Here is a 24,539-nt window from a genome sequence, read left to right on the forward strand (position 1 = left end):
ACTCCATTCCTCGTCTTCTGCTCTCTTGTTAGGTGTAGTACAGAAAATGTAGTATAAAAGTTTTGATTTTCCAAACTAAAAACTCATAAAGATGAAATTAACCATCTGTTTTCTCTTAAATATATTACTGTATTATTTCATGTGGATTGTATCTGTGAATTATTTGCATATTGTTTCAGGATCTGCAAGTACCTGTGACTACCTGCATGCCTTGATACAACAATCTCTAAAAAGAAAAGATTAAATTCAAAAGATAATTAAAATTCTAAAAGAAAAATTTCTAACACAAATTCTTTCAGATATTCCATTCATCTGTATTTAAAATTTAAACTGTTTTCAATCACTATTATTTTAATCTAATTTAAAATTTGAATCAGTTTTGAAATTTGCTCTGAAATAATAGGACTAGTATTATACACTAGTAGGGATGAGTTTTATCCAATTCATCCAAAGTGCTTTAAATATGAAGTTTATAAACATTAGAAATGTATTTGGTTTGAAGTTGAGGTTTTTCTTCATAACTGTTCACCACTGCAGTAGCATTTTGGTGTCAGTCCATGACTAGAAGGGAGGAAGGAAGAGCTGTGCCTGCATAAGCAGTTTTTTTGCAGCAGTTGAAGGGAAGGATCTGGCTGAAGTCATGAGCCCTGCTTAAGGCCAGCATGGCTGTCTTGGCAGCAGAGGGTGGACTCATTGGAAGTGTTTCTACTGTTTCCTCGAGGTAACTGCACAGAATCACAGGGGCAGAAGTGACATTTCTGCTGGTGGGTTCAGTGATGAATGGCAAAGAGCATCCAGAGGCAGTGGTACATAGAATCATAGAATGGTGGAATTTTGCGGGGTTGAAGGGACCTTAAAGACCATCGAATCCTGATCTCCTTGCCATAGGGACACCTCCCACTAGGCTGGGTTGCTCAAGGCCTTATCTAACCTGGACATGAACATTGCCAAGATTGGAGCATCCACAACCTCTCTGGGCAACCTGTGACAATGCCTCACCACCCTCACAGCAAAGAATTTAATCTCTTCATTGCAGTAAAGGCTAACAACACTGATTGGCCCAGGATGGGGTCCATTCCCAGGAGGCACACATTCTATCCTCTGGCCACCCTGATGGTAGTCCATGGTGTTTAATGAATGGGCAGAGGCTGTTGTATGTAGCAGTGAGAGCCACAATGGAAGTGACATTTGTATTGATGGCATGAGCATTTTCACCATTTTTGTGTTGTTCTGTGAAGCAAAAATTTAAATAATGGTCATTATTTTGAAATGGAAAAATTTATTCCATCTCAGGGAGAGTGCTTATGTATTCTTTAGCTTATTTGGAGAACTTGTTTGGTGACTTCTTTACTGGTTTGTTGGTTTTTGCATATTTTTAGACCTACAGAGCCAAAAACATGTATAAATGGGAAGGAAAGTATCTGTAAGCAGAAAAGTAAACACAACATGGTCAACTCAACATTGTTTATCTATGGATAAATCCTCATTAAGTTCTTGTGTTTGATATACTTTCACAATGTATAGTCAAAATATGTCTGAGAGTGCTCCTACTTGATTGATGGCTTCTTTGCATGGCACTGCAGTCATTGCTTCCACTACCATAAAAGCATTTTGGACAATATCAAACTGTCTGTGCCTGATAGGCCAGAAAGGAGGACGACTGTATTTGTACAAGATGTGTTTATTGTTTATATAAATTGGCTCCTTGTTCTTTGTGACCAGAGCCAATCTCCATGCCTTCTTAGGTATTCACTGGACCCAGCTGCAGAGGACACTGGCAGGGGGATCATCACTCAGGCAGATCTTCAGAACATGTACAAGTAGTGGATGTGTCTCACCCCCCTTGTCTGCAGATTCCCAATCCACAGGGTGTAGAGGGGAGGAGGTTCTGTTGTGGTTTTGCACTGTACGTGGTGCTACCAGATTTACAGAGGTTTCCTGCTGAGTTTTGAGAAGAGTATTTCTGACCCCAGTTGTAGGAGAAGCTACAAATACCCCAAGAGCTTTACCCTTGAAAACTCTTTTAATAGTCCAAACAAGACATTTGATGTAAAGACATAAATGTTTAGATCAGCTTCAATATCTGTTTTTAGTGTGCCTAATACATGATGCTCTGTAAAATCATGCAAAATACATTAAGTTCACATTTATCTCAAAATGGCTTGTCAGTAGAGCAGTGGCATGTGCTTCAGCAGTTGTGATCAGCTGACAGACCACTTTGATACGGTTGTTCAAAAGCCATGACATCTCCTGCAACTCAATGCCATAAACAATGCTTGTGTCAGATCCTGCCGTCACTTTGCCATGGCTGCAAAGGGAAAGTTCAGTCCAGAAATTGACATTTTTTACTTTCTGCCAGGTTGTGTGAAATTTGTCAGGTTGTCTGACAACCAGAAGTGACTCTGAATCCCCAGGTGCACATCACTGAGCTGTCAGGCTGGGAGCAGTGACAGCAGGGGACTGTGGGACTGCCATGCTGCATGAGATACTCCTCTCTGCCTTGCCCTCTAGCCTCCCCAGGAAATAACTCTGTGCCTGGGTCGCAGCTGCCACTGGCTTTCTCTTTCCTCTTGGCTCCTGGTCTGGGCATGAGGCAGCAGGACCCAGCAGCCTGTGTGCCATGTGCCTGCTGTGGTCACGGAGAGGGCAGGATGCAGTGGTGAGGGGAGCGCTGGCCGTCACCTGAGGCTGCTTGCCAGGACAGTGCTACGGCTGATGGTGCTTATGCCTGGTTCCCAAGCAAGTATCCAGCCGTATCCCTGTTGTGTTAGGGGAATTCCCTAACTTCTAGGGAGAACTAAACAGGAAGGATAAAAACATAGGCCTCTCTGGCTCCTTGCTCTTGTTTTCCCTGACTTGGTCCAGGGAAAACTTAGCTTTGTATTTACTCGACAGTGACAATTTATAGGCCAGTGTAACTGAGGTCACTGTTTGGCTCTCTGTGTCTCTTTCATCATCTGCAACCTAGAGATAGTACTGTTTTCTAGGGCTGAGTGAATAATTCATTATGTGGCTCCTTATTAAACAGATGTTGTCTCTCTGCTTGCAGGTAGTCTGCAAATGGATTCCATTTTGTTCAAATTTATTTGTTGTTCCAAATTATTCACCAAATACTTTCAGTAAATAATGTTATTGGCCTATAATGCATTCAGAATATGAATTTGAAGCCTGCCTTACATGACTATTTGTCATTGCTGGTTAAAATTTGTTGTTTAGGCAACTATGCCTTCCAGCAAACTTGTCTCATAGAGCTTCTCCAGAAAGTAATACAAGGATGCTATGAATATGTTAAGAGTGAATGTTTAGGGGGTATTCTTTCCTCCTTATTACTAATGCAGCTGAAATGCTAATTTGCCTTATTGGGTGTTGTGAAGATTGGAAAGCTGTTTTCTGAATGTGAAATTCTTCTTAAGTGGACACTGATACCCCAGCCCTGACTGCTCATTCCTGCCACCCTTTTAGGTAGCAGGTGGTGTATGGTACCATACACTCAGCTACTGCTGAGTGCAGGGCAGGGCAGAAGGTCAGCATAAGAGGTGGTATGTGCTGTGTTTGGAGCCCCTGGAACCAGCAGGAAACCATAGGACTAAGTCCATGCTAATGAAGAAAATGGGTGAAGGCCCAGGGAACATGGCATAGTTTGTCTGTCTTCCACACAGTTGGGCTTCCCTTCCCCAGAGATGTCCATACTGACTTACAGATGTGCTGTGTGAGCTGTGCTGTCTTCCAGACCATTCCTGGGACACCTTCCCAGTAGCCTGAATCTGTGCCACAGACTGTACAAGCAGTATGAATGTGTGAATGGCCCTGTCTTTGGGTCCTGGGTAGTATCCAGCATTTCAGGAACACATTGAAAAGCCTACGAGTTGCTCAATGGCATTGTTTGAAGCACTGGGTGCTCCTAAGCTAAGCAATAGTTTGCCAGCTGAGGAGATGTCCCCCTTTTGTCTCCCTCTCCTTCTGTTCCACTGCTACCTTGGAAGGCAGAAGTGGAGAGGGAAAAGTGGCACACAAGTCCAATCTGAGTAGTGGTCTATGTTTGATAGTTTGGAATAATGGCAGCACAGACCTATTCTTCAAAGACATACATGGCAGGAAGCTAAAAGAGAAGAGTTTTGTCCTATGGCTCCTTATACAATGCCATTTTGTTTTTAGCAGATAGGCTGGGGCCTCCTCTGGATATTCTGCTGGATTCACTGAACTGCACAGCGTTCAGCGTGCAATGGAAGATGCCAAAGCAGCATGCGAGCACCATCACAGGGTACACGGTAAGTGATGCTCTGTGCTGCTGCCTGGCCTCAGACTGCACACACTGAAACCAGTGGGACAGCTCCTTCTCCTGACAAACAGTGCCACTGCCCAGAAAGCAGCCAGGGGACAGTGGGATTGAGTGGATTGAGCTGTAACCTTGAAAAAGAAGCTGTTTGCATTTTAAAAACAAGCTATGATGGGAATTTGGGTTGGATACCAAGGGCCTGCAGTGGATATGGATTGCTTTTCTGTTGTGGTTTTCCTGTAGGGCTCTCAGTGCTCTCTGCAGCTGATAAAACCATAAAGTAGAGCAGAGCAGGTTGATACTACACTGTGCAAGTAAGGGCCATGCAGGTCCTTTGACTTATACTTCCATCCTGAGAATTACTTCAGTAGGAATATCTAAGCCTATAAAATTTCCCAGAGTGGCAGCAGGTACAAGATAAGGAGTGTTTCATGGAGTCTCTTCCTGGATTGGCACTGTACTGTGTAGAATCCCTGGTAACCCACCTACAGCCATAAATACCAAAAGGATGTTTGTTTTATTTCCCTCTACCTCAGAAGTCAGTCTCTGTTAAAGAAGCTGAATGATTTTCTTGTTGTACTCAGCAATTTTATAAAGAAGTCCCTGACCCCCATCAACCCTCTGCCATGTTACCTTCTGCCTATAGGGCAAAACAGGAGGGCAAGGCTAAACTGATTACTGTATTTTAGTGTGCAAGAAGAAGAACAATGAGCACTAACATGCCATTCATTCATTTTTGTTAGGTATTTCTTCAACAGGTATTCCATGGCAATGAGACTCACTCCCAAAATGGAAGTTAGTGGGAAATTAGCACCAAAGATGGGAGATGTTGACTAGAATGTGTTGCTTCCCCCTTCGACAAAAACAACAGAAAGAAATGAAAAACAGTTTGTCTTATTAATATTTTCTGTGGATGGATTTGAAATTTCCTGGAATAAAAATACCCAAAATTCAGTGTTATGTAAAAAGGTGGGAAGGAGAATATTACTGAGTACCTTATCAATAATGTACACTAAAAGAATGACAAAAATACTGCAATAGGTCTTTCTGGTACACATGCTTCTTTATCCCACAGTCTTGTCAATGACACCAGTGCAGCCCAGCTGCAGAGTTCATTTTATTGTTATGGAAGAGCTATGGACTAGAATATAGTGGTCAAAAATTCCAAAAAGCACTTGCTGTGGCCAGGACCTGCCTCAGCTAGGCTCTGTGTGTGGCTGGGTCCACCGTTCTGTGCAAAAACAGAGGTGCAGGGAGTAAGGAGCTTAAGTAAACACTTTCCACCCCTCATGCATGCAGATCAAGCATCTGAGCTCCACTTCCTTTTTTAGGCCTTGAGCTGGTGTGTGGCATGTTAATAAAACCAATGACAAACAGCATCAACAGTGCTGTACTCAAAATGTCTTCACTGTAGTATCTTGCCCCTCTGGCATCTCTGGGTCTCTGTGCACAGGAAAGCAGATTGTCTGTCTCATCAGTCTCCAGTACATGGCAACAGACACAGAGAGATGTTTTGTGGTAGAGCAATTTTTATAATGTCATAATCACGTAATGTAAACATCTGCCTTACATGAAGTAAGGTGTCTGTGTTGTGCAGGCTAGTCCCACAACTCTTCACTGTCCGTGTTAACCACAGACAAATCATGCACAATTAAAATTATCAGCTCAGGCCTGAGCTACAAACACTACAACTGTGTTTCATGTTAGGTAAGTGTATTCACTGTGTGTGAATACTGAAAACTTCTAGCAAATATGTAAGGAATATTAAAGGACTTCAGATTTTCCCGCATTTGAAAGGGCAGGGGATCGTGGGCTCAAATTCTGTTGTCAGTGTGAGAATGATACACTGGTGCACTCTTTCTCAAGTTATTCTGAAACACTGAGTTATTGCTTTAACTGGTTTGGCTATATCTTCTTCCCCAGGTTTTTTACTCAGAAGTTGAAGGTGACAAAGCAGTTAAACAGCTCTCACATGATGTTCCCCTTAGTTTGGATATGATTAGCATGGTGAGTATTTCTTTTCATCAACAATCAGAGCACTGGAGCAGAACAAGCAAGTGGAAACTTGCAACTGTCTCCTTGTTATAGTTTTGTGAAATATGGTGAGGATCCAAGCCCCAGATCTGCTCTGGGTGTTGAGAAAAAGGAAATCACAATGTTTTTGTGTTTGTGTGATGCACTTTTTCTCCTTCTTGTCAGACCATTTTATCATGTGAAACTACTGGGATTTGCTCTCAGCTTCCTAATACTGGCCTTTGACATCTACTAAAATAGAACCTTTAATCTTAAATGCATGCATTTTCACACATGGAAGGGGTGGAATTGCATGAGTCTATGCACATTTGGAGAGAGCTGCACTTACACTGTATGTATATTGCAGTGTCTGACACAGCTGTGTGAATTAACACACACTGGTGTTGCTTCTGTGTGAGACTGTGTCCTCCTGAAACATAGCCACTTCAGTTGCAGTTCTGCAAGTTCATATTCTAGAATATTTTCCCAGCTGCTGGTGTTTATTTTGTTATTGAAAGGACTACTTTTTCTCATTGCTCTCCTTTTTTTTAAAGTTATTTTTTTTCTTTTATATCTTCCTTACATTCTTGCTTCAGGTTTTTTTTTTTCCATTTGTCCCTTCTCTTTCCTCCTTCGTTTTTTCTGCCCCACTTCCTCACTAGAAGCATGAGTGAGGAGGATGCTCAGGTTTCCTGCAGGTTTCCATCACTCTGGTTGTCAATTCTGACTTCTGCAGTATCACAGTGAATAAAACAATATTGCTGTCATCATATATTGTTTCTTTATTCATGCATTGTTTTCTCCCTTCTTATTTTTATCCTTGTATTCCTCTCTCACCTTTTTTGTTTCTTAAGAACTATTCTCGCTAGTGCCAAGAAAGATCAAACAACACTGTTTTGTTTTGTTTTTTTTAATCTTAATCCTAGCAGCAGTACTTCTTAGTACTGGGAGAGGAGAGTGTGTCCCAGTACTAATGCAGATGACTAACAGCCACACAGACTGTAATACGCTGCAGGATTGGTCTTGTTTTAATTCCCCGACCCATTATTTATGGGGTTTTGCTATCACTTTTTATTATGTTAGTTCTTAACAAGTCCTATTTGTTTTTTCCCAGGGTCAACTTGAAGGACAAGCAATTTTTGTAAGTATTGCTTCACATGAAATTTGGTCACAGATGTGATTTAAAGTAAGAATTAATGTTTCTGACTTGGTCTCTCCACAAAAGTCAATCTCAAATGTTGATTCTATGTAGCACTTATACATGATCTTTTGTGGTCAAAATGTAGCAGATATTTGCCTCAAAAAGCTCAAAATCCACAGGTGGGCAAGGTGGACACCTGTAGGCAAAGTAGCTCCCCTTTTAGCAATGGATAAACCTTTTTCTCAGTCATCAGACATATTTATGGATGTCTTGTTTTGATGGAGTAAATCTGTGTAAAAAATGAAATACATCCAGGCAGTGAGGATTTAGAGAAGATGGGGACAGTCAAGTAGTCAGACAGACAGTAAAAGGGAAGAACAGAGTCTGGCAGTTGGAGAGGAGATGATGAGGGAAAAACCTGAGCCAGTCCAGAGAGAGCCAAGAAGGAGGAGGAGCACAGGAAGAGGCCAGCCTTGCAACGCCCAGGAGGAAGGAGTGGGAGACTAGCTACTAGTCTAAAACAAGTTTGAAAGAAATACCAATGCTCTTAATGGCTTTGCAGCTGGTGAATTAATCAGATTGATTATTTCCAGTCCTGCACTCAGTCCAGTCTGCTTCCTGTGAGCAGTAAACAGGTTTAATGTATTGTGAGCAGGAAGCAATCGAGAGGTGCTCAGGTTTGGATAGGAGAAGGACAGCAATTGCAGTGTTTAACTGAAATCCTTAGCATCAACAGCCTCTTGCAAATTTTTGTTTTCTGAGAGCTGTTTTAGGAACAGAGAAATCTCACACAGCTGTGGAGCTCACAGAGCTTTGTGGTCTGAAATAAAGGAAGTTTGGTTGGACTACAGGAGGCTGAGTCCTCAGGATGCACTTGAACCAGGACTATCTGGTTCAATCCTAGCTAAACTGAATCTGGGTTATGGCATTGCAGAGCTGAGGTTCCATGCTGGGCACTTTTTTTTCTGCTTGATAAAAATAACACTTCTGATGGGTACTTGTGGAGAAGTATGAATGACTGGGATTAATCAGCTCCCAGCTGTCATTAATCCTCCAGGAAGTGGTGTTCTGGATGCAATGCTTTCTGTTGTATTCATACCAAGCTCAATAGAAAATCTGCAATAGTTTTGTGGTTAAGTCTGCATAGTTAATGTTTCCATCACTAAGCCTCCTCTCCTGGTGCTGGGTATGACCCTACTGCTTTCTTGGAGGCTTCTCTGGGCCACGTGGGACTGCTGTAGCAAGAGCTGATTTGCACTGCCTGTTTCTGTGCATGTGTATGTTCATGTGTCTGTGTGTTAGCAAAGTGGATAATGTATTATTGTGTATTATATCATCATAAAGTAGAGAATATGTAAATGACAGCTGCCAGGAGAAGTGCAGATGCAGTACCATTTAGTACAGGCAGTTGTTCTAACTGGGTATAATATTCAGGAACTCCAGCACACATAGATAAAAACCAAGAAGAATAATAAAAATTAGTAGACTTTAAAGGTGGGAGGTTTTAGGTTGGGCACAGAGCCCTGGAGAGCAGCACTGCTCCCTGTCAAATCACTAAACATACCAGTACAAAATGGGAAGTGACCAGCTGAGACCAGTAGTTCAGGGAAGGAATTGTTGTCAGGGGAGAGAGTGTCATTAAAACCAGCTCAGTTCCTGCAGCTGTTCTGTAATCCAGGGTTTGATGGTTTTTTGGATTAAAACAAAAATGAAAACAGACATTCTTCTGAAAAACAATTTGTAATCCTCGTTTCTGTGAGGCAGTTTATTGAGCCTCACAAACAGTTTCAACACACTTGTAAGGAAGGCAAGCTGTGTGGCAGGGCAGGGTGAGATACATGGGATAATCTAAGTGAATTTGGCTCCTGTTCCACAGAAAAGGCATCACATTGCCTCGCCCCATTCAACAATGTGAGATTGTAATGAGAATACCAAATGTCATTTTTCAGGATTTTAGCAAGAGAGTTGCGCAAGAAAAGAAAGTGAGGCTGGTGACTATTGAAGCATCATCAGCAGTTCATTATTGAGTTTGGAGTATCAAACTTCAAAATATAGAGCTGATCTGAGTGGAGGCGGGGACTGCAAAAATGATGGGTAGAGCTCTTCCACATACTACCTAAATTCATTATCTGTGAGGCCACTCTGTCTCTTCTGAGAGGGACAGAACCTGGATTTAAGACCTGTCTTCTAAATATAAGGCAAAAAAGAAATTAAATATGTACTCCCAGGCTGCTGGAGAGTGGGGCACAAATTTCTTTTCCAGGATCTGATTTGAAAGTGTTCCTGGTGTGAGGTGGGTATTCCCTGGCATTGCCATAGGTCAGGGTAGCCTGATGGTGGATGTCCTGAATTTTTACTTATTTACTGATGTCCTGACCATTGAATATTAGATGTTTGGTTACAGAGATACCCATGCTGTGTTCCAGGGCCGTGTTCCTGGAGTGTTCATGTGATCTGGCACTGCCAGAAGGAGGCAGGTAGACATGTGTGTAAGGCATGAGATTTTGAGGGCACACACGTTGAACTTGTTGAATACCTTAGTAGGTATTTGTAGGGCTTTGATCTTGATTAGCCAGGCACTCAGTGAGATTCCCTCTGTTTATTTTATTGTAGACTGGAGTCTGGAGGTGATAATCTGAGGCACATACATGAACATCCAAGTCTCTCAAGGGCCAAGTTCTTCAATAGTGTCAAAACAGTAAGACAGATAATGAAAGATTTTTCCTCGTAAGCATGAGTGTAATTAAGAGGAATACTGGCAGGAAAAAATGCACATAGTTTAAAGGCAAAGAGACTGTATGTATGCTGCCTCTCTCTGGACAGTTACTATTCCAGCGCTGTTATAATCTCAGACTTGTTCAGATCATTCGAGCAGATCAAGAGTGAATGTTGGAAAAACAAGATAATGGTCAGGTGGTCCATACAAATAGGAAATCAGTGTTGGAGCTCCAAAACCACGTCCAGAGAAATGACAGATGGCAGGGTGTTGCTGAGCAATGTTGTAGTAATAATGTAAGTTCCCCAAAGAGTTGAGAGGAAGTGTTTTTTTCCAAAAGACAATCAAAAGGAAATTTAGCAGTTAATAAAATTTTGGGATTGTTTACTATTTTAATGCAACTGGAAGTGCAGATTTAAGTCTGTTCCTTCTTTTTTCTGAAGAAAAAAGAGAGCTCTGCATTTTCAAATTCACTGTGACTAATGTGTTTAATATCAGAGAATGAAAACCAGAAGAATAATAGCTGTAAAACAGGGTTTTTTTAAGTTCTTATTTTTCACACCTGAACAGCCTGTGGTATAGAACCTGATATTTCTGTTTCTTTGTAAATGTTGTCAAAATTCATCAATCTGGGATTAACATAGACATTCCAGGTAGGCTACATGTAAAGGATACTCAATTTCTTTACACATGTACACACTCTCCATTAAAGATCAGATCTAAATGTCTGAGGCTGATGCATGCTCTGTGAAGGTGCCAGTGACAAAATGTAATGTTTTGGTGATGTTTCCTATTTTCTGGGAGATTTGAACAGGCTCCTCTGAAGAGTATTCATCAGCCCAAGCTCTTCACATGAAACTGAACATTGCCTCCTTTACTGTAGCTTTCTGTGGGTTAATCTTTCTGTGTTTATGGCAGAAGGACAAATAAGAGAAATGCTCTCTTCAGGTCAAGGCTGTTAGCTGAGCTCATAAAATTGTGAGAGATGATGGGATAGGGCTCTGCTCCGTGAGAAATTAAGGATCATCAGTTCACACTGCATCAAATTGCTTCACTCTCAGGAGGTTTTATGGCCTCTGAATTTAAAAGAGAAATAAAAACAAACAAGAAAGAAAAAAGGGGAAAACACACCAGACTGATACCAAATGCTAGCAGTTGGCTCAAGGGAGGGAATAGTATGTGACTTTGACTTCACCAGTGAAAAAGCTGGATATCAAATGCAAATGATCTGCAACCTTATGAGTTATGCTGAGAAATGGGTCCAGGTCAACCTTGTGGATTCCCCTGAGGCAAAGCTGCAGCTTGAGAGGAAACATGATTCTATTTGTGTTTGTTGTTTCTGAGCTGGGCTAGGGACAGTCTTCCTAGGAGAGTACAGGGAAAGCACCATGTAAGATCCCTGAGTCTCAGCTCACAGCACCATCCCCAGTCATCCAGAACTGCTGTCACAATGTGCTTGTCTGCTCTTGACTTGGCAGGATGTTGTTATTGGCGACCTGAAGCCAGGCACTCCACACCGCGTTAGCGTTGGAGCGTACAGCTGGGCGGGCAAAGGACGCCCCAGCATGCCCAGGGAGGTGACAACTTTATCCCAAGGTAACTCTGCCTGCAGGGCTCTATTGCAAAACTGGCTGGGCCTGTAGCACTCACACCTAACCTCTGCCATGTGCGGTATCACGGTATTTCACTGGTACTTTTCCACAAATGTAGGGTTTTGGAGGGCAAGTAGGCTGAGGGGAGAAGCCTATGAATTTGATTCCTAAGGCTGTGGGTGTTGGAGTTATATGTGTAGCAACCCAGCAGATTGTCTAATGCTATTCCTTTGCGCTTCTTCTTAGATAAGTGCATGCCTCCTGCGCCACCCTATCAGCCCCAGATCGTGGTGGTTTCTGATTCAGAAGTTGCCTTGTCCTGGAAGACTGGAGTGAGTGAAGGAAGTTCCCCCATCCAGTACTACACGGTGGAGTTTATCAGGCAAGTGTGCTAGTGGAGCCTGAATTTCAGTGTTTTGGGGCTTTTTTAACCTAAACTGCACTATTTAAATGCACATGGATATGATTTATTTACTTACTGTCTATCATATGCTTTGTTCTCCTCTCAGTATGTGCTGAATGACCATGGAAATTTAAGGACAAAACCAGAAAGGATCCAGTTTGTTATAAAATCACCAATAAGTTGTACTTTCTGATGGAAGAAAAATAAGATCTGATTTGATCTGTTCCCTCTAATAGCGGCCTGGGTGAATGAAGTTTTAAGTTTCTCCTGTCATCAAATGCTGTCAAACCATGCTGAGAAAAGAGTGTTTGGTAGAGTGGTTTCCCTAGGTTGCTATAGAAAATAATCCAAGCACTGAAAAATCAGTATGTTGGACAGTTTTATCTGACAAAAGTTGTGGAATGATAGAAACATCAATATTAGAAGACACCTTCAAGATCATCCAGCCCAATCATCAACCCAACACTACCATTCTAGTCCCTAAACCACTAAGTCACATCAACTAGTGCCAAACCCAGACACCTCTTGAACACAAAGTTGTTTGGGTCTTGAGCTTGCAGCATTTAGACCTGCTTTGTTATGCTAATGCTAATGAAGTTTACATGAAATGTTGATCTTGCTGTTTAGATTTGGGGGGAAAAGTGGGGTGTTGGTGGGATGCTTTTTTGTTCTTTTATGTTGAACTCTTAAAATTCACAGCAGTAGAACTGAACTGTCAGAAGTTGCCAGTCAAATTGCTTTTATAAGCTGCATAAAAAGGGTCAGGAGGAGGTGATTGTATCTGCAAGCATAAACAAGTATTTGTACTTGACTGTTCATATGCTTGTGGGAGCTAATATCTGCATACAGATCTATTTATTTTTGTTTGCCTCAATGTTTACCCTTACAGCGAATGTAAAATTCACCCTTTTAATCCTTTGAGCGAATACTTGATGACAGGTTTTAGTTGAGGTTCGTGGAAAAGAAGAGAGAATTGATTCTTTAACTACTCTGATCTGTAAAAGGTCAAAAAAAATCGTTCTTCAGGAAAACATAGTCATTTTAAAAAAAAATTATTGTTGTTAGAACAGACAGGAAGAACTTGATTTTCAAAGTATGGGTAGAATCTAGAAGATATTGATATAGCAAAAGAGATACTGATATAGCAAAAAGAAGAACCAGACTGAAAACCTACTTTTTAACTGATGCACTTTGTATTTGGGATGAAATTCCCCGTATTTAGTTGGAGGTCTTCCAATGTTCAATGCACTATGAGGCAGGACATGAGGGCTGAAGATACTTATTTCCTTTGTGTAATGTCTGCTGTAGACCTACAATGAAATGTCTTCAATATCTATTTTTTGAACACAATTTTTATCTGAGGTTTTTGCTCTCTCTCCATCTCTTCTCTCTCATTTGTTCAGTGGATGGGGAAGGGGTTTTGTTGAGTTCTGATTGATTGCACTTCTATAATTTCTGTGCTTTTACTGGAAAGTGGAACCTGGAGGCTTGTGTACACTTCTTCATAGCACCAGAAACCTGCTAATGGAAGAAGTGGGCACCATCATCTCCATCTACCACACTGGAAGTGCACCCTTGAATGTTTTTGTTCAGCCAGGGGGTGGAAAGCTGCTGTTTAGGTCAAAAGATGGGAGTGATTGAAATTTCAGTGTCTCATTTGCTTTAGACTTTGGGAAAGAATTTACTAACAGCAAAATGTTTTGATTGCACTGTTTAGTTTGAGGTTTAAAGCTAAGTTGAAAGTGCCTTTGTTAATTTTGGGATTATGGTCTCTTAGACTTGGAAGCTTGGTTGTATATTTGGAGTAAATCAATGAGCCATAAGCCCTAATGGCAGTTAGAGGTAAACATTTAAATTTAAGTTTCGTTGTCTTTTGCTGCATATAGTTTTAATTACTATAAAATATATTTTCATGAGTTAAAGCTAGTAAACTAAACCAATGTAAAATGAATACAAATCTGTTCAAAAAAATTAGGATTTAGACCTCTTATGCCAAAGAAATACACCATTATCCTGTGATTTTGCAAAATGAATAAGTTCCTAATGCAAATCTGTAATTTTGCTTGGGTACAGCACAAATGTTTAAAAACAGTGACATTGTTTAAGAAATTTCCATCTCCTTAGAATAAGTTTTATGACTTTAACCTTAGGAAAAACATGTTGGGACAAAACACTCCTCTCAGTTACTGAGCTGTGACACTGGGGAAATTCAGTACATTCATGAAAATTCAGTGCATTAGTTGTTTTGAGAATCAAAACAACCAGAATCCCATCAGAACTCTGGCTACCCTTCAGCCTGTCTCTACTCAGGGTCTAAATTTGGTGCTTTATTTAAGGACTTGCCTAAGGGGTTTCCCTGGAGACTTTATGGTTCACCACAGGCAGTGGAGGGCTGCAGGCTGCTTCATATATAAGATGAACCTGATTCAGGCTCTGTTCTGCTGCTCACTAAAAGAGGATGCTAAGGAGACCACAATCCCACTTTCCTAAATGCTGAAAGTCAGGAGGGAGACTGTAGGACTCACTCTTCACTGGATAGTTCATAGGGAATGTGCAATAGAATGTGTTAAAACCAAAATATATAGTGTCTGTCCAACTTTGTAGGCTCAGTGTAAATATTCTGCTGGTTAATGGTAAGAGGTATTTAATGAAAAATTACATTTTTGTGAAAGCCTCTTAAGCGAGACTGTGGACCTAAGCATATGAGCTGGCGTGTTTTTCCTGAAGAGGCTATACAAAATGAATTCTTAAAAATGCCTTGGATATTTTTACTCAAGTACTCCAAATACTCAAATTTTTAATCTGTTGAATGCCTACATGATATTTTCAACTTGGTGACTAAATTATACAAGTTTTTATAGCCATGTAGCAGCTACAGAACCACAAGTGTTTCAGCAGCACATGCCCTGAAACAATCAGGTCGCTTTCTTTTCATCTCATTGGTATGTAGATGAAATCAGAAGCTTTTAACATTAATCTTGGCATGCAAAGGAAATTTTTCAGTATCTTGGTGGTGACATGAAACTTCTGCTGCAATGAACTAGGCAGGTTCTGCTGATAAAACTGGAGGATTTATTAGTATTCAGATATTAGGGTGGTTCAGATTCAGCATAGTGTTGTGCACAGATTTCTTGATTAGTTTGAAGCCTTCTCTATCCCTCCCAGAAAAATCCATCCCTGAATCCATTCTCTGCTGAACTGTCTGTCTCTGGCACTGCACTGAACCAGACAACCATTGTTTGCTTTTGTTTGCAAAGAATCTGTAACAACAGATCTGACCAGGGAGACACCTCCCAGTGTCTCGGACAAAAACTTTTATTATTGCTTCCCTGATTATTGCATGAAATAGGCATATATGACTCAGTATTTACCTCACTGCATGTGAGATTAACTCCTTGAAAAGGTAACTGGCGAAGAAAGAGGAGTGAAAGATTTTAGGGAGGAACTGCTTAACAACATTAGAAGCATCAGAAGAATATTTAACAAGATAATGAGTTACTGAAATTGTCCACTTTTCCTTTCCTCAGAGCTGACCTGGCGTATTGGTTGATATATTTTGTAGAAAGTGTCACAATAATGTGACATGATAATAGTTAATAAAAATAATATGTTATGGTACAGTATATTCTACAAGACATTTTTCCACAGCAAATGATGATGGATTGTAGTTGTCATAATATTTATTATTTTCTGGAATATTTTTTAAAAACCATTATAGACATAAATTTTCCTCTTGAGATGACTACAAATACGGCATGGAAGAACAATCATAAGCCTTAGAAAAATTGGGTTGCCAGTGGGTGCCTCACAAATAATTTCCAGGTGATTTTAAAAGGAAGTTCAAGTGACTATAAAATTGCTGTTCCCTGCATCAGAAAGAATTTCCTTCTTGAACTGAATCAGTCCCCAGGTTACAACATAAAGCAATAATCCAAATTTTTAGGTACATTTGGCATGGAATTCTGCCCTTGTTTTTTACCCATCCAATCCTCTTAGTTTTAGCCATACATTTATTATCTTCAAACCACTATGAGATTCTTTCTGCATAGCATTTTTGTGTTGGAGATGCACAGCTGCAGCTTCAAGAGCAGGCAGCATCCATGGAAGTTGTCTGATTTCCCCATTCTCAGGTACAATGTTTGGAGCTGCCCTGTAAGTTGTTGGCCAGAGGCAGAAAGACCTGTGCTGGGGAATGTAGTGCTGCAGGAAAATGGGAAAATGCTATCAGAATGAGCCCTTCCAGTGTAAAAATTGACAACACACTGGTATACAATGTCAAAAAAAGGGCCATGGAGACAGTTTTCAGCAAAACGTTCTCATCTCAGGGAACATGGGAGCTGGCTTGCCCTGGATGCCGTCACCAGCTGAATCTGTGCTCCTTTCCCCATCTGTTTGCCATGTTTTCATCTCATACTGTTTTGTTCACACAGGGAGCGTTCTGGTGAAGTAGCAAAGGTCAAGTGATAAATCTCCCTCTTTCCCTCTCCTTCAGCTGCAGATCCTTACATGTTTGCAGGCATTTCCTTTATTATAAACTTCTGCAGAAGGAAATGTTGGGAGAGACAGTCAGTGTATTTGAAGCCTAGCCTGCTGTTTGTGTTATCTCCTAAATCTTTTTAGGGCGCAATGCCTCCTTTGGGTCTCTTCATCAAAGGCGTGTTGTTTCCACTTGGGTAGACACATGAGCAAGGTCTGTTGCAAAGAGGCAGTACTCGAGCTAGCAGGAATTCCTTGGATGGGAGTTAGAACCAAAAAAGGATGTGTACAGGAAAATTGAAAACACTACTAAGCAAGCCTTGGAAGGAAGCTATGTTAACAGCTTTCATTTGGAAAACACTATATATTTTCATTTTGGCCCAGGCATCAAAAGCTCAGAGGAGGGAAACAATGGAAAAGCAGCCAAAATAAATGCTCTCCTGTCTACCAGGAAATGGTGGTGAAGGGTGACTTAAGATGGTCTGTTTAGCTATCATTAAATCTTGTGCATTGGTCTGATTTTGTTTTTATTTTTAGCAAGACAATGAAATACTCATGTCCTGTGTGCCACTGTGCACTTGAGACAGGCAGCTGGGAACTGCATTTGCCATGCTGGCACAAAGCAATGGAACCTCAGTGATCAATAAATCTTGTATTGACCACTAAAGGAAAACATACATTAACTTCGGTGTTTCCTTCCAGCTGAAAATAAACAAATACAAAATGCCTGCCTTGTGCTATAATTTTTAATTCAAAGACTGTTGGAGACATTTGCAGCTAGTCCTATGTAAACACTGGTAGATTCAGGGTGCACTTGGAGGTTATTTCCTGTAATAAATATTGCAAGAACACTGGAATAATTTTCTCTGAAGGCCATTTCTGTCCTTATTTTACTTTCATAAACTTTAATTTTAATATTTTGGGTGGCCTAGAGTGAATGTTTACATTATTGTGTTGTTTGTATTTGTTTAGCTTCTTATTTTGTTCTCTCTTTGATAAGAGGCCACTTTCAGAGAGAGTAGAAATGGTGCAAAAGCATAGGAATACTCTCTCAGAGTACTTGAAGCCATCCACCCCTTTACAATGTGCCTGGATGCATGAACTTAAAACACTTGATAACAAACTGCCATGTGAATGGTTATACTGATTTCACTTGAAATATAATGGCACTTAGAGGAGCTCTTATTGGCAGATGGCTTCAAGTATGAATCAGGAGCTAAGCAGGCATTGTCCAAAGGCAGATACAGGAATGTTGTTGCAAAATCCAGGTACATAGTCCATGTCCTCTGCATTATTGTTCTGTGGGCTTTGTGGGCTGTCTGTGTGTGTGGTTTTTTGGTGGTTTCGTTTGGGCTTTTTTGATTTGGGCTGGGTTTTTTGTCTGTTTGTTTTTTTGAAGACTTTGGATCTGTATGTTCCTATGTGAGTGGATTAACCTGATTAGCTGGGAGATCAAATGTCGGATTCTCATCTTGCTAATGCTTGTATATGTTTGAAGGGACTTACTGGCATTAGAACACAAACTCTTAGAAATAAATCAAGATCTTCCCCTCTATTACAAACTATTGCTTAGACAGCCACATAGGGAGTTTAGAACTGTGGGTAAGAGACCCCTACTTGAAAACTATGAATCCAAAATCCACAAAACAGATAAACTTCACTGGATTTGTTAGTTTGTCTTCTAAATAACCTCTTGGCTTTATAAGCAAAATCTGAGTAATTTGGTTTGTATGATTGTACAGTTTTGACATCACAGGCTTCACAGCTTGGTAATGGTGGGTTGCAGAGTCTGATTCTTTAAGAGTGAAGGGTTTCAGTGATGATTTAGTAGACTGCTGTCTCATTTATTAGTATATTCCCTACAAAAGTATAAATGAAGCTAATTTATACAGCCAGCTTTAATTATTTAAGATCTGGTCTTTGTTTGATCCTCAAGGCCAGAGCTTGACAGCAACTGGACGGTAATAAGAGAGCAGATCCAGATGGAGTCCATGGTTCTCAAGGGGCTGCTCCCAAACACGAAGTATCAGTTTGCCGTCCGAGCAGCAAACTCCTTTGGATCCAGCCCTGCCAGTGCACCGAGTGATGTCATCCGCACATTCAGTGAGTACAACCTCCCTCCAGTTACTAAAGATAAACCAAAATTAAGTTTATCTGTAAATAAAGTGCATCTGGGCTAGCTGTGGAGGCCTGCTGCTGGAAAGAGTTGCTCTCCAGGCACAGTCACCCTCATTCTGACACCTCTCAGTCCTGTCTGAGGAGCTTGCAGCAAGCACCCTGAGAAAGTCAAGCCACGAGAAAAGATTTGAAAAGACCCAGACAGCATCACATTCATGCCATTTCTTTGCTCTGGAGGTCATTGATGGGTATTTTTGGATCGCTACTTTCTGAATTTTGTGCTGGCTTCATGCAGAACTGATAAGTGAATATCATGGGGAGAAATGAGAGAGACAAGTCTATTGTTCATTTTTTCTGTTCTTTGAAGCTGAACCTTATATATTAAATTTATAATTTCAGGTATTCAGAAAGACCAGATCAAACTTGTATGGTTTTCTGAGGAGTAAGACTCTTCAACTATTTAGCACAGTCACGAAAATAATGATATAAGGAAGTAAGCTTATGTTAGATGAACATGCTGACATACCAACTTGTTAACTATTATATTTAGATTTGTATAGCAATATAGACCATGCACACTGCAGTAAGTGTTGGTCCAGTTGCTGCAGGGCTTCCTCAGGATGCAATCCTCTGCCAGTACTGGTGTCTCTGTAAGCTGACTTTGAGGAGCTGCTGCTCCTCATCACACATAGGGGAATTTGTTCCTCAAATTCATAGCTTGTGTGTGAGAATCCCAATCAAGCCAACACAGAGCATATTGGGAATTGCACAAATCACATCTAACAGCAAAAAACCCAATGTCAGAAAGAGAAGCAATGGAGGAAGCACAGCTAAAGCCAGCAAGGTATGGCCGCTAACTGAGCTATATCATTAATGTTCTAAACTTTTTATATAAAAATGTATATCAGTACTTTTAAGTGCTTTTTTTTTTTTTTTTTTTCCCCTCACTCTCTCAATTGCAAACCATCTTTAATCAACTAGTGAAAATGAGCAGCAAATATTCAGGTAGGACTGTCAGCTCTGCAAGAAAATTTTGCATCCTGCAAGAACATAAACAACGTGCTTAGTGATCCACCAATTTAACCTGATAAATATTTTTTTTCTAAACAGCCTCTCTGTTGTGGAATCCCTTTTTTCATTGACTCTTTCATGGTAATTTCCATTCATTTTGTCTCTCTGTCATAAATTCAGTCACTTGAACAGTTTGCATTTAGTTTGCTATGGCTGCTGAGCTCATAAGTTTAACTTCTGAAGTAAATGTTTGTGAAAACCTCGTGCAGTGTAATCTGGAGTTCCTCGGCCCATGGATCCCCCAGGGTGAGCTCCTGCTGCTTCAGGCACACGTGTGCTCCTTGGTATCTTGTTTATCTTTAGATGTTAGCAGCTGCATCCTTTGGTCTGAAAAGATAAAGTGTTTTTAGCTCTATTAGAAGGGGTGGAATGGTCTTCATGCTGTGCTTATTACTGCAGTACTCCAGGGAAGGCTCTTTGCCTTGGAAACTGCTCATTCCACAGAGGTCTGCCAAGGTATCTCTAAAACATGGTTTTCTGTCATTAGAGCTTGGAATCAAATTCACATCTGGTGTGTATAAGCATTGATTCCTGGAGCATTCATAAAGGACATAAGCTTGGTTCTCTATGCCTGGGTCAGATCTGAAAATTCAGCATATTATGCATTTTGTACTGCTCCTTGAATGGGCTTAAAAGTCTGTGCTGGCCCACACAAGCCAGCAGGTAGGCAGATGGGTGCTGCAGTGCAGCAGAGGTTGGTTTCCCTGCTCCAAGGGCCTGGCAGTGCTTGGTAGAGACCCTCATGACCAGGCAGAGCTCCTGCAGGCCAGGGCCATGTCATGCCTGTGATGTGCTCCAGCCCTGCTCCAGACCACTTGTACTTGGGGCTATTTTGGCACTCTGGACTCTTTGGCAAATGCAAATGTTTCTCTTTTGCCAGTGTGCTCTTTGGAAATAGGCTTAAAAACTACATATAACCACTATGCATGGAAACCTGCATTACCTTGTGGACACCTGTCATCACAACAACCAGATTTGTGTGGATCAAGGAGTGTTGCTCAAAAGTGTCAGTGATGCATGCCTTTAAAAATAAATTATTTGGGTTTCTGAAGGGAGGAGAGTAGCTGAGATGATAGGCCAGCTGATAGCAGCTCTCACTTGTCTTTACTTGTGATGTCTGTGTAGGAGACTGATGTTAACCAGACACATGAGTATACTGTGCATTAGTAGAAAAGCTAAACTTTTGTTGGGAGAAAATAGTTCTTCATTAAAGCTGTGTGTAGCCGGAACATTTATATTTCCCCAAAACATTAAAAACCTCTGAAGAATGATTTAAACCACAGACAAATTTCAGAAAGAAACAGAAAAAAACCCCAAAAAACAACAAACTACACTGTGCTCAAGGGAATCCAATTAAATCTCACTTCTAATTCACATTATATATCTGAAGGTACCCTCCTGCTTCTAGTAGCCAGAAAGCCCAGTGTTTTGGTCCAGTTAATCACTCACTTCAGTTGCTCAGGTGTTCAGCAAATTTGAAGTCCTCAAAGTTTTGTGGTTTTCAACAGTGACTGCAGGAGGGCATGTGCATTCACAGACACCTGATAGTCCCCTGGGGCTGTCTCAGGTACAGTGATGTATCTCAGGTGGCACCAGTTGCTTGACTGTCTCTAAGTGCCAGCAGATACCTCTTAGTCACCTCGTGCTTTTGAAAAGGTGTCAGACATTTATCATCTCTGAAACTGAAGCACCTTTATTCTTCAGAGTGCACTTCATAAGAATTAAAACCTTCGTTACTCCTGTGGTTCCTCCTCCCACCTAAGCAGTGAAACATGCTACATGACACAGATTTCTGATGCTATTTTCTGCCTGCCTATATATTCTTCAGAAATACCTGAAATATCTCAGAAAGCTGGCAGAAGTTCATACAATGTCTGACTCTTTTGCATTACATTTAGCTCAGTGTTTGCATTTCAAAAATTTGTAGTTTTACATTTGTCTATGCTAAATGTTTTATGGCATGACTTGACATAAGTAGTGCTTTTCTGATGTTTATTTTAATTGATTAACGAATTCCCAACATTACCTCAGAAGCAGAAGACCTTCAGGGTCCACGAAGTCTTGCACAGATTCTCTTGCAGCTCTTGTAGGCAGGCTGAGGCAGAGATGAGTCCATGTTACTCCGGAATGTTTTCTGTTGTGATTTATCTCATTCTCACAGGTAATTCACTCATTTTGTTTTTAAAATGGGGGTGGATTTGCAGTTCTCTTGACTACATTGTCAAGGAAAGCATTGTCTTTGTTTTGCTTCACTAAAGGGAGGCTGACAGTATCACCTAATGTGACAGACCTCCCGAGGTCCTTGAAAATACAACATGTGGCCTTGATTATAAGCAGTTACCCCCTTACCTAGTAAAAAATGCATGCTTCTTTAATTGCTCCATTTTCAGGGAGGAAAGAGAGGGCAAGTTTCCCCAAGGGTTCTCATTTATTTGTGATTTGGTTTCATTAATTTTTTTCTAGAGGGAAATGATGCAATAAATCAATTTTTTGTTGCCTTTCTTAATTACAGTTGCACATGGTGGGTATTTCACCTACATGGTTGCTGGGATTTTGTTGTATAAAATCTTTCAAAATGTCATGGACAATTCACTGGAAAATAAAAAGATTGCACATACTCAGTTTAGAAACAACAAAATAAACTGTCCCAAAGAATAAAACAAAAAAAAATTGTCATCACCTGCATTGCTTAAATACACTTCATCTGCTCAGGAAACAGATGGGGTTTGCACTGTGCCTGCAAGGTCACCAACCTTGGGCTTTGCCAGACCAACAGAGGAAGTGTCCTCTGTTAAAAATACCCTCCTGCTTGTCTCCACAGCAAACGTGACAGAAGTGACTGCTTAAGCAGGGCACATCCCTTCCTCTGGTCCTGGCTGTCACTGCCAGAGTCACACAGAGCAGGGCACTGCCACAGGTGCTTGTGTATTCTGCATGGAGCTTGAATGTGTCAGCTGAGGCACAAAAAAAGAGCAGTCTCTGGGGCCCAAACCTTGATTTAAATGGTGCTGATGCGTCCTGGAGATCATAAATGGAGACGGTTTTTCACAGAACTGTTTCCCACACACCTTGAGAGACTTTACAAAAGCAGTATTGGTAATTCTGGGGACAGTGGCAAAAAGCAAGAGACAGCCCAAGTGACATGCAAGTTCGCACTGTGAGTCACTGAAAAGCACAAAATGACTCTTAAAATGCTCCTGATGTATTTTGGATTAAGAGCTGTGGGAGGTTCTTTTAGTCTGTCAACACTTCCATTCAATCTGTCTGTGTTAGAGAGCCCCCTGTTCTACCTTCTATACTCTCTCATGTCTCTTTATCAGTATAATGATGGCAACCTAATTAGCAAAACAAAAGTTTTTGTGGCTTTATATTTGTTTTGAGAAAGATTTCTTTAGTATAACTTAATCCCTAATTGTTTGGAAATTGGCTATCTAAAGTTCATGTCCTCCACAAGTTCTTCAATTATTTGCAAAAGAAGGATTATAGGACCTGGTAGAAGGTCTTAATCAGACTTCATCTTCTTGTACACTAGAACACTGATTTAATTATAAATAGTTTGCTTATAATCTCTGCAGTCATTGTTTTGGTATTTGCAGAGTACCACTTTGCTTAATTGTCCCTGATTTACCACCCATTACATGATGAGCTCTCCATGAAAGCAGCACAGATGGGCTGATGTGGAGGTTTATCTACAAAAAGTCCTGTTAATTTCTCTGCATCCTGTTTTGTAGTTATATTGCATCACATCACATGTGGCTATCATGTTGTGTCAAGTGAGCAAAAGCCAATTGTTGGGAAGAAAAAGGCAGCTGAGTAGCTGATACATCATCAGTCCTGTGTGTACTCGCCTGTGTAAGTTCAGACACAGTCAGGAGTGAGTGCATCCAGCAGCTGGATTGCTCCCCAAACACATTACATGTTACCAAAACTGCTCACAGATCAGCAGGTAGAGAAATGTAGTATGTGCTGGCTGAAATCCAGATAGCTAGAGTCAAGAAGGGGAAAAATTGGAGAGTTAGAGACCTGTGGATATTAGGACACGTTCTGAAGTCACACTTACTCCGGTGACGCCAAACTTACATAGTGAATGTCTTTGAAGAGGGGCCTCAAAGCAGTCTTTCTGCCAGACACAATAAGCCGTACCTTCTTTGTTCTCTCTAGGCTCTAAATGTTGTACCTGTTCAATAATGTGAAAGGAACCATTGTCCAGTTTGAAATAGAGGGTACATTTCGTCTCCCGAGGTCTACTGTTGGAAAAGCATGGAACATTTTGATCTGCAGGGTGAAAGAGGAACACCTGCTGTTTGGGGAACTGCCAGTGTCTCCTAAGCTAACCCATCTCATTGTATGCTGGTGGTTAATGTATTTTAGTGATAACCACTCAAATCAGGAGAGTTACATTTCTGTGAAGCTGGCATGGTATTAAAATCATATCCATACATGCAATCAAGTCTGTTTATCTGAATATGAATACAAGATCTAACATTTTCCTATATATGGATATATAGATACTTAATTTTCTGCATTGCTTCACTCCTGCCATCCTTATCAAACTCACATCCCACTAAGGCAATAGAACGTTTGACTGAAAAGGGATAAAATTATGACAGCATTTTGACCATAACACATGTTTATTTTGTAGTTTATGACTTCTAAGTTAGAAAATTGAGTTTGTGCAACACAGCTTGTTTGGTTACAGATTAGATTGTTTCCCCTGATACACAGTGAGTTTT

General features: G+C 40.8%; 1 protein-coding gene across 2 annotated transcripts in view; it reads left to right on the plus strand.

Annotated features, from left to right (window-relative positions):
- Nucleotides 1-24,539, plus strand: part of EGFLAM (EGF like, fibronectin type III and laminin G domains) — a 73,645-nt gene that overhangs the window by 11,689 nt on the left and 37,417 nt on the right. The window contains exons 2-7 of one of the 2 annotated variants that reach the window (XM_015615282.2): nt 4,156-4,268; nt 6,200-6,283; nt 7,404-7,430; nt 11,625-11,742; nt 11,985-12,120; nt 18,554-18,720. In XM_015615282.2, coding sequence (XP_015470768.1) covers nt 4,156-4,268; nt 6,200-6,283; nt 7,404-7,430; nt 11,625-11,742; nt 11,985-12,120; nt 18,554-18,720 — 645 coding nt within the window. The remainder of the gene's footprint in view (nt 1-4,155; nt 4,269-6,199; nt 6,284-7,403; nt 7,431-11,624; nt 11,743-11,984; nt 12,121-18,553; nt 18,721-24,539) is intronic. The other variant, XM_015615283.3, reaches the window with a different exon arrangement.

The sequence above is a fragment of the Parus major genome, chromosome Z, assembly GCF_001522545.3.
Source record: "Parus major isolate Abel chromosome Z, Parus_major1.1, whole genome shotgun sequence".
NCBI lineage: Eukaryota > Metazoa > Chordata > Aves > Passeriformes > Paridae > Parus > Parus major.